Genomic DNA, 10,872 nt, shown 5'->3' on the forward strand with positions numbered 1-10,872 from the left:
ACCCACTTTGATGCATTTTTCAAATTTCGCCTTGGGGCGGAGTTATCTTTTCACAGGTGGGTTAGATACACTTTAAATCCTGGGTCCTTCCAGTCGGACAGGAGCTGTTCAGGGGGCGTCCTCGCAACTCAGAGTCTCTCCCAGATTACTGAACTGCTCACCTTGTCGTTAAGCAGCTACCCTGCACAGAAAACACATTAAAGTACCTGTATCTAGTTCTTTCAGTCACTATCGCAGATTGTAACCATTAGTGAGGGTAGGAACTTTTAGACCAACCAGTAAACAAAGAGCTTTGACTTGCAGCTCAGCTTATTTTTCACCACAACACACAGAGTATGGTCCAGTGATCTGTCGGTCTCACACAACCCTGAACAAAACCCTGGGATACCTAAACTTCTCCATCTGAGGTAGCGCTTCTCCCAACCCGTAGAGGGCTGTCCACTTTTTTCTGACTGAGGACCATGGCCTCAGATTTGGAGGTGGTGATTCACGGTTCTCATTCCTGACCGAGTCGCACTCAGCTCCAGTGAGAGCTGGAGATCACAGCGCAGCGACATCAACAGGACCACACTGTCTGCAAATAACAGAGACAACCATTATGCGCTGTAACTGTACCAAACAATACTGACCATAAAAGGTATGAACAGGATAAGGGACAACAGGCAGCTCTTGTGCCTGGCGGAGTCCGACTCGCTGATCACTTCCAGTGCACAGGCAGCAGTAGGTTATGGTATTTTTTTTAACCTTTTTAGACAAAAAAGGCTGTGAATAAAGAGACAGGAATCATGTCTGTGTAATGCAGGGACAATGGATTATAGCAGCCAAGTGGAAAAATTTACTCTAACAGAGTTTGTAATCATAAAAAGGCAAAGATAAAATGTTATTTATGTTTTTGAGTTCAGGAAATAAGCCCATTTTTATTTCGTTGGCTTCTTGTTTTGTGGTCTACTGTTGGAAGGAGGAGAGTTTGGATTTTAATTTGTCAGGCTACCTGTGTGGTTTGGATCATGTTGCCCTGACGTGGTGGATTGCAATGATTAAATGATTTTCAGGTGCAAGTGTTGCTGCCTTTACTACCAGAGGGGTCCTGGGGTTGTGTCTAGCCTATTTAATATAATCTGTAAAAATAACATTTTTTTTTTTTGCTTTTGCATAAAACTCATGGAAGAGTTGCCTAAAATAATTTCATTCCTTGTATAGAACAAACACAGACAGATTTACCATGTGAAGAAACTAACGTCCTTGTTGGAAGCAGCAAATTACTGAACCTGATGGTTTCCTCCCTGAGAGGATTTCCCTCCAACACTAAATCTACAACTGCATGTTCTGGAGCCAAGGCATAATCATTTTCCTTAAGGACATGTACAGTTACACTGGCTGGTGTGTTATCTTCAACCCCGCAGTCCTCTGGCGGGGGTCTTTGCCTTCTCGCCAACTAGGGTTGGGCGATATTGGCAAAAAAATTAATCACGATTAATTGTGGTATTTAGCCGATAACGATTAATTTGGCGATTAATCCCCTGGAGTCCCTGGACACCCTTATGTCCTGGTCTCATGACCAATTTGGTGGGAAAGATTTGCTCTTCATAAAAATCTGTTCCGAATTGTCAAAATTACAGACTTTGGTCAAATTTTAAATTGTGTTGATAGATAAATCAATTTCAGAATTTATTTTTTTATGTTCGTCATATTTGAAGCGGAGAGGAATGAGGAAATTACCAGTCAGTCTGCCTGGTGGCATTAATCGTATTAATCGTCAAGTGCCAAAAAATAATCGATTAATGTTTTTCTGACAATTAATTGCACATGATACGATTATGCCCAACCCTATCGCCAACACCCCTGGTCTTGGAAGTGAAAGGGAGTACTTTATTTATTAATGTTTAATACTAGAAATTTAACCCTAAAATTATTCATAAAGTTGGGGGATAGTATTATACACTGGTTATTTTAATTATATTTTTACGCTTTGTAAGCTCAAAAAATGATGATCGTATTATACATGAATAAATACGGTAATTGCTCTACTCGAACAATGTTTTAACCACAGTCTTCCCATTTCTGATGCTGGCTCTTCAGCTTCGAAATAGGACTGTAACTAACAATTATTATAATAATCGATTAATCTTTTTTTTTTTGAATAATCAATGAATTGGATTATAATAATTACTCTAAAATAGAAAATTTGTACTGACATAACAAATCGCACAAAAAAAACAGGTTGCTGTTTGAGAATTCTGTTATAATTCATAAATAATTAAATATTTGTCAAAAAGCTTCAGTTAAAAAAATGAATGTACAAAAATATACAAATGTGTGCTATATCCTTAAAAGTCTCTTCAGATTTTCTTTCTGTGAGTTTTGTAAAATATGTCCTTGAGGGAAGAGTGTAACCTGAAATATAAGGATGAACTATAATAGTGAAATCTTTATGTTTGACCATGGACAGTGTCATGTCAGTGACATCATGTTAGGAATATTTTCAGTGCAGACAGCTGCTCATTACAAGAATTCAATAAATACCTTGTTTTATTTGCAGTTTTAGTTTAAGGCAAATACGGAGTGTCTTCACTCAGTTATAGTCAACAAATTAAAAGTTAAAGCCTAATCATTAAATTAATACCATCATAAATCGCGCGACACAACAAATTGATAATCAAATTTTTTGCCAGCGCTTTTAATAATAATTTTTATCGATTAGTTGTTGTTGCAGGCTTAAAAAATGCCGACTACAAACAGGAGTGTGAGCTTTTATGTCTATGTTTTCCCTGTGGATAGCCACGATCCATTGTTGCCTTAACTCCATGTTTAACATCAGCAGGAAAGTGAAAAAATCTAAGTATTGTCTCTACTAGTCAATGGACACAATGTGCATGTGTGGGAAATTCCTTTGTTATTCTCATATTCTTATTCTCAGGCTATTTCATGTCATGAAATAGCTTTTGAGTCAATTGTTCAATTACGTTTGGTCGGCACATGTTAAGGAGCTGAAACTCCTAAAGCCTTCATCCAGTTTTAATGTGGATACCCTCAAATGAAAGCTGAATGTCTGGACTTTATGTCCATTATAGAGCATGAATGTTAATTTATACGATGTCTTTCCAGCAGAGAAAACTGTGAAAAAGGGGAAGAAAGATAAAAAGGCAAAAAAGAACGTGAGTATCCAGTGATTCTATTGTTAAAATCCATCACAGCTGGTGTTTTAACTGATGGCCCAATGTGTCTCATTGGATGTTTGTTTTTTCCTCCAGTTCTTTGAGGAACTTGCAACAGACAGCAAACCTGAAAAGGTTGAGGAGGTGGCTGTGAAAGAAGCTCAAGGAAAACAGGTATTCATCACTGAGAAAATAACATTACAAACTCAGTATCTTCTGGTTTAACATAATATTAATCTGAATGATCTTAAAAGCAAAAGACACAAAGTAAGAGTTGTGCACCTTCATAGAGACTAAAATCAATACTGTGTCTGATCTATCAAATCAGAGATTAGGTTGGATTTGGTCAAATTACTAAGTTCAAGTTTATTTTTATAGCGCCAAGTCACAACATACGTTGTCTCAGGGCACTGTACATAAAAAAACAAGCTAAAGAAGAAACCAGCAGATTGTGTTGAATCACTTCATCACAGTCTCCCATCCTGAGCAAACGGTGGAGAGGAAAAACTCCCTGCTAATCAGGAAGAAACCTCCAGCAGAACCAGGCTCAGGACAGGAGACCATTTGCCTCGACCGGCTGGTTGGAGGACAGGAATTCTAAGGAATTCCTACTCAGGATATAATGTAGTGGCCTTCTGTACTTCTTACTGTCTTTAGGGTTTTCCATAAGATCTGATTCTGTTATTATTTAGTTATTTGAATGTGTTGTTTTCAACCTCAGAAAAAGAAGAAAGAGCAAAGAAAAGGAAAACGTGATGCAGACAAGAAAGATGAGGAGGATCTAACACTGATGCTGGAAAAGCTCTCTGCACAACCAAGTGATGAAGATGATGAGCCAGGTATGACTGATGCAAAGTCAAATGGGAAATGCTCACTAACTGTGTTTCTATCAAGGCTTTTTGATGCGCATTTAGAAGTGTCGTAGCCTGGTTCAAACCAGACCCTTGTCCTTCACTTTGCTTCGTACAAGGGTCTGGACTTGATGCGTAGAGAATTGATTTTTTTGCAGGAGGCGTGGCCTCTGCTGAAGCATGTATGTGTTGTCGGTGTGAATGAGGCTAAGCTAAGAAGCTAACCAGAAATTGCGAGCCCTGTAAACAACCCTACTGAGAGGAGAAAAGTACCGAGCTGAACGAGACGGCTGTAAATGAGAGCTGCTGCTTTGTCAGACAAATTTAATTTAATTTGTAAGCCTTATCAACACAGACTGACTTCATTCACTTCCTCCACTGCTGTATGCTAAAATAACTAGCAGACACTGTGCAGAACATCAACGTCATTCAAAACTACTCCTTCTGTTTGCTGATTGGCCAAGGTAAAATAAACTACAAGCTGACACTGTGCAGAAAATTGACGTTCTGTTCTCTGATTGGTTCGGCTAAAAATCTGCCAGTGAAATCCTTGTTAAAGGGAGAAGTCTCAGATAGAGCAGTGAAAGGAAACTAGAATTGAGCGGAGCTGCGTAGGAAGGCAAGGGCCAGGCTAGAAGTGTCGCATTAAAAATGCGGAAAAAAAGTCGGATGGAAACAGCAAAATTCAAAAAAAAAATCCTCAATTCGTTAAAAAGTTTTTACACTCGCTTGAGGTGTTTTTTGGGTTTTTAAAAAAACACTTAAAGGAGACTTATGGGTCCTAGAAATGTTTATGGTTTGTCTGTGGGCTATCCAGACCATGTTCATTCAATTTAATGCACAAAATAATTCTCAGATAATAAAATTTCCCATTTTCTAGTTCTGCTCTGACTTCCGTTCAGAAGAGCTGTTTATGTTAATGAGCTCTGTTGGTAACGCCCTCCAAAAATCTGTTGACATTAACTCCGCCCTCCAAAAATCTGTTGACATTAACTCCGCCCTCCAAAGCCAGCATTTACGTTAGCATGGCTAATAATAGCAGAAGCTCCGTTGTACAACCATATGAGACCCAGAGGCAGAGTCGTGGTCCCAGCTTCTTTTTTTTCTCCCTCCTCTGCTCTGCGCTCACTCTGCATGCTGTTACCAGAGCAGGGAGCAGCAGCGGTCAAAATACCTCAGAAACTCGAACAAATAGGCTTTAACAAGGCTTTAATAAGCTAAACAATAGAGGTACATGAGAAAATGTGTTCATAACGAAGGAAAAAAATAATTAAATAGTGTCTGTGCTGGTCTGGAACCCTGGTCTCCCACTCTCTGGTCCAACACTCTACCCATTGCCCTATTGGAGGCTTGTTGTGAAATGAGCTACACATTACACAACAACACGGTGACGGCTTTTTATACTGAGGAGGTGGAGTTTCACCCGGGGGTTGCTAGGAAAGGGGCTGAACGCAGGTTCAGGTGGGTTGTCGTACGGCTTGTGACATCACAAAATTACGGAAGTATAAAACTTGTTGTTAATATACATTAAAAATACATTTACTTACAGTAAATATGCCCCTGGGTGCATTTTTTTGGTCCTAGGACTGTTTTTTAAGAAGTACATACCCAAAGTTGAGTAAAAAAAACTTTAAAACGTGAATTATGCATAATAGGTCCCCTTTAATGTGCAAAAGAACTGATGGAAACACTTTTGCTGAATAAGTTGTGACGTAGCGAACATTTACCTCACGTAGCTGATCTGCTGTTCCACGGTACCGGTACCAGTTTCAGGTCGGCTGCAGCAGGACCCTCCTCCCGCTGTTTGCGTGTTCTCAATAATCTCTTAACGTGAAGAAAATCACATTTCTTTCTCTACGTCTCCACACACCAGTAACATCTCCAAAACTAGTTGATAACAGAATAATTACAACTTTCCTGATAGTAGCAACGCGTTCCTGATAACTTCTCTCCATTATCCTGAGATGTGTGGACCCTGCGAGTTTAGTGACGGTTACTTCCTGTTTACTACGCACATGCGTATGACGTAATTGATTCGCTTCAAGCCAGTTGACGGAAACTCTGTTTGATTCGCATTTCTTAATTTTTTCTTTATTGCAAAATTATTAAAATTCGCTCAAAATTTGAATTAAAATTGGATGGAAACACGAGCACTGTCTTCTGTAAATAAATAAATAAATAAATAACAGTTTTGTTTCTGTGCGTTTACAGTCATCACCACGAGCAAAGGAAGCAAAAAGAAGGTTTGTCAGAACTCCACAGTCACACCGTGTTCCTCACCCTTCTCCTGACTCTTGACATGTTGCTGCTTCTGTGTCCTTCAGGGTGGGAACATCTTTGCTGCTCTCAGCCAAGGGCAGAGTGATGAGGATGAGGATGAGGAAGAAGATTTGGACGATGAAGATAAACCTCCAAAGAAGGTAGAGTGGCTGATTCGATCAAACCTTGAACAATGATGTGATCATGTTCAGTTTGATGCAACAGTGAGATGTCATGTTTATTACAGTCTGTCCAGTGGTTCATGACATACCGTATTTACAGAAACTGGGAATTAGCGGTAGACCCTGAACAGGTTGCCAGTCTGTCAGTTTTCACAAAAAACACTATTCATTGTAAGAGGTGAGCTTAAGGTGAATTAAGCTTTTCCCACATTTCTCATATCCAAGGTTATGAGGAAACTTTTACCAAGGTATTTCTCATTACTTGTTAATATCTTGACTGTGTGAAGTGAAAAGTGACACAATTAATGAACGTTCAGACGAGTTCAAGTTGATTCATAAAAGACTATGCAATCATTTATTTACACAAACTGAACAGATCATAAGTTACACTTGATTGTGGTTATTCCTATAACAAGCGTCAGAGTTAAATGAGAAAAAGCCCACGTCTGAATTTCAATTCACATCAACTCAGATTACTTATATAGAACAGTAAAACGTCAGTTCTGATGTTAACAACCAAACAATTTTACTGGCACTTTTAGCTTAAGTTTTGGCAAATTAAGAACAAGGAAAGGAGGAAAGTAAGATTAGTATGTTACTACTACTTTTACTTTTATCAAAGTGTGGGTCAACAGGAACTGCACGTCTTTTCTAAGCTCAGGGTCCACATGACACGTCACTTCGAACACATCAGCTTTTACCTGGTGATGGCTTCTTAAGACACCCTCGGGGTAGGAGCTGGCTCGCCTCCGATCAGTCAGGGAACTGATGTCGGCTCGCTTACTGGTCATTGACGAACAGGTGTTTTTCCAGGTAACTTTCGTCTGTTTCAGTCCAAGCCAGAAAAATTCAAGCCATATCCGGTTCCTCCTTCCAAAATAAAATCTCCCCTCGGGAGTTAAAAACTGACTTAGAGGCTCAGCCTCAGGTTGAGACCACTGACAGGCGTGCCGGGTCCCTGGCTGTGAAGTCTTCCCTAATTAGCTCATGGGATCAGACTTAAAGCCAAACTGGGGTTTCTCCGGAGAGAATCCCAGCTGTCTTCCTAGGTTGGAATCAGAAAGAAGAGTGTGTCGCTCAAAGCCGTCCGGGTTAGTAAAAAAAAATGGACGAACTTTGCTTCCGCCCTCAGGCTTAGAGATGAGTCAGAGAAGAAAGATAAAGATTTGCCAGCCGTTTGTGACAGAGTTCCTGTCTTCTCGTCAGGCCTGTCCGAGGCCTGCTTCGAGGCAGTAAATCTTGTTTCTTCACTCGAGGTGACCCCTACATCATGTTCTTGCACACAAACTTATACAATTTAACGTTGCCAAAAAACTGAATCTGTATGTTTTAAGTCTATGGGAGGAAACTAGCATAACCTGAGAAATCTATGCAGAACAGTCAAACTCTACATTTCTGCCCCAGCTGAGAGAGATGGGGGTCTCTGCAGTACATGTTGTCTTGTGGGCGGAGACGGCGAGGAGCTTGGTCTAGTCGGGCGGGAAGCAACATTTTAAGATTAATTTTAGTCATAACTTGAGAAAGGAAAGTGCTAGCTGCACAAAATGCGAACGCTGTACACGTGGAGGGACGAGTAACAGTTTGGCTCGGTCAAAACATCCCTAACCAGCCTGTAAAAAAAATCGCTCAAAATCAACATGAATATTAGTCATAATTTGAGACAGGAAAAAGCTTACTGCATGAAATTTAAGACAAATTATGTTTACATGTTCACAATAATTTTTATTTGAGTCATGGTTCTGTTCTAAACTGTACCTAAACAGTCAATAAATCATATTATTTTACCGTTATTACTTCCTCCTTTAAAGTTGCTCCACAAGACAAATCAATCTTAACGATCACAGTTAGGGTCAACTTTGCCCACATTAAAACCTCCTCCAATCACGAGCAGGGCTGTCTCCACCCACAAGACAACACACACTGCAGAGACCCCTGCTCGAGTTGAGCAGTAAACCTGATTCTTACAGTGTTAGAGTACAGTAAAGAGCAGTGTAATTAAAAAAGATCAAAATCACAAAAATAAGAATGTGCAGCTTGGTGATGTTTGTGTTTCTGCAACAACTTGTCTTCCTTAAAGGGCCAATATTATGTGTTTCTCAGGCATATATTTAAATACTATACCATAATAAAGTATCTGTGTCACCTTTAGTTGTTATTAAAATGCTGTTTTTATGTTTAAATAGAAAATAAACTTATCTTCTCATCACTTCCTCTTCTACACGCCTTGAAATTGGCCTCTGTCTCTTTAAGAACCTCCTTCCGCTTCCGTTTTGCCCATTTCTGTAGCGGGGGAGGGGCTGCCATTATGCAGTTTACTTGGCATCTGAAAATACATTTCCTCAAAGGTATTTTTAATCTAAAAAGAGCTTCACTGAGTGAGAACTAATGTTGAGAGCTCAGCAGACAATTTAAGTTTCACTTTCACTTTCACCCGAGAGCCTGCAGGAGTCGGCGGGGGGTGCAATGCCATGAGGAAGTTCGGCTTAAAGACACGTCCCAGGGGCGTTTCTGATCCCCACCTGTCATTTTGCTCCTCAGCATGGCTTCCTAAAAACGCTGCATGATTTCTCAAACATGCATGAATGAGTCAGAGCAAGGCTTTGGGCATGTTTTTTTTTTTTATGAGAGTATAACATTATAACATGATATAAAACTCAAAAAAGTTGATTTTACATGATATTACCCCTTTAAGAATGTAACCTAAGTCATTAGAGGTCTATGCTGTGTCTTTAAAACAGGAGGTTGAGAGGGTGAAGAAAAAAGAGAAGGGCAAGCCTAGAAAAGTAAAGGTGAGTTTTGGATATTTTCTTTCCATTTGTTTTGTTTTTTTTTTTATCCAATTTTGTCACCTTGCTGCTTTCTCTGAGATTAATTGCAAATTATGTGAAACAAGAAGTTGTTAATCACATTGTTAATTTATAATGATAACACTGGGATTGTAGATGTCAGAAACGTGTGTCTTAGTGAGATTTCTTTGAGATATCTAAAATGTTCATTTGAGATGGGAAGAATGTATTATGGCTGTTTGGAGCAGAAAGGGTCCCCCCGGTCCCCCCTCAACCCACGCTGACACACCAGAGTCACATGTGCATGTTGTTGTTTTTTTCTCGGCGCAGCATCCCCTCCCCCTAAAGATCAATTCTGTAAATGAGTCCACTACACTCATAGTTTCTCGTGTGCAGGACTGCAAATGTTTTTGAAGTTTTCTCCAACTTATTTCTGTTTCTGGGATTGTTAGGCGGGGTCTGATGAAGAGGATGAGGCAGCTGAAGATGACTCTAAAGAGAAATATACAAAGACAAACAACAAGGCTGAAGCCAAGTCCAAGGTGTGTGTCTCTAAACATACATCCATCATCTTTACCTGCTGCTTCCTTTCAGGGTCACTGGTGCCATATCCAGCAGTCAGTTAACCTGCTATTAAAACAGAAACAAGAAACTTATGTAATATACTTGAGCTTTGTTTACTACGACCATAAATAAAACACCTGAATGAGGATCACAGGTGGTATTTCTTCTGATCTTTTTTACTAAAACAGAAAGAGGTTACATAAGGATTTTTCTTTAGTAATTTTGTTTGTTCATCATAAAGTAACCTTCACTGTTCAACTGATGGGCGGCACTAAAAGTGCTGACGTGTGTTTAGGTTTTGCCATTTATTTACCTTCCTGTGGGTTTTGGGCTTATAGAAAGGAAAAACTGAAGAGCGACCACGGTGCACGCGTGATGAGGAGGAGGAGGGTGAAGAGGAGGAAGATGATGGAGCTGATACGATGATGGTATGTTTGCTTTCTATTTTGCTGTTTTTGGGTCCCCCAAAATGACTAAATATAGTTTAGATGTTTAGCTTGTGTACTTTTTCTTACTTTTGTGGTAAATAATTTCAAACAGTGCAGCGTTTTTAGATGTTATTTTAGCCTAATTTACTGTAACTCCACAAATACAGTGGTGTGAAAAAGTGTTTGCCCTCTTTCCGACACGTTTGTCACATTTAAATGTTTCAAATCACTAAACAAATTTAAATAGTAGACAAAGATAAAATACAGAATGCAGTTCATAAATGAAGGTCTTTGTTATTAAGAGAAAAACGTACAGAGGATGAACCTTCAGCCATTCAAAGGTGGACCTGCTGCTGTGTTTGGATCATTGGGCCTCATGCAAGAACATGTTCATATTCTTATCCTAAATTTCTCTTACTTTTGTTCGTATGAAGGGTTCGTACGAACATGTCAGGTCAGATTCAACAAACTTCTATCTTCAGGAAAAGTGTGTAAATGAGCTGCGTAAACTGATGAATGCGTATCAGCTGCTCGTGCACCAGGAGAGGTGATTTATATTACTAGAGGTGCTAATGACATGAAATTTTCACCAGATGTTGGTAACAACCCAAGTGATCCATACATACAAAGAAATCAAACCATAAATG

General features: G+C 39.5%; 1 protein-coding gene across 2 annotated transcripts in view; it reads left to right on the plus strand.

Moving 5' to 3' along the window:
• The window catches only part of abcf1 (ATP-binding cassette, sub-family F (GCN20), member 1), a 54,698-nt gene that overhangs the window by 3,574 nt on the left and 40,252 nt on the right, over nt 1–10,872 (plus strand). Inside the window, exons 2-9 of one of the 2 annotated variants that reach the window (XM_014027836.1) lie at nt 3,106–3,155; nt 3,252–3,329; nt 3,877–3,994; nt 6,218–6,249; nt 6,331–6,426; nt 9,186–9,236; nt 9,686–9,775; nt 10,136–10,225. In XM_014027836.1, coding sequence (XP_013883290.1) covers nt 3,106–3,155; nt 3,252–3,329; nt 3,877–3,994; nt 6,218–6,249; nt 6,331–6,426; nt 9,186–9,236; nt 9,686–9,775; nt 10,136–10,225 — 605 coding nt within the window. The remainder of the gene's footprint in view (nt 1–3,105; nt 3,156–3,251; nt 3,330–3,876; nt 3,995–6,217; nt 6,250–6,330; nt 6,427–9,185; nt 9,237–9,685; nt 9,776–10,135; nt 10,226–10,872) is intronic. The other variant, XM_014027837.1, reaches the window with a different exon arrangement.

Source organism: Austrofundulus limnaeus, unplaced genomic scaffold, assembly GCF_001266775.1.
Source record: "Austrofundulus limnaeus strain Quisiro unplaced genomic scaffold, Austrofundulus_limnaeus-1.0 Scaffold689, whole genome shotgun sequence".
Lineage (NCBI taxonomy): Eukaryota > Metazoa > Chordata > Actinopteri > Cyprinodontiformes > Rivulidae > Austrofundulus > Austrofundulus limnaeus.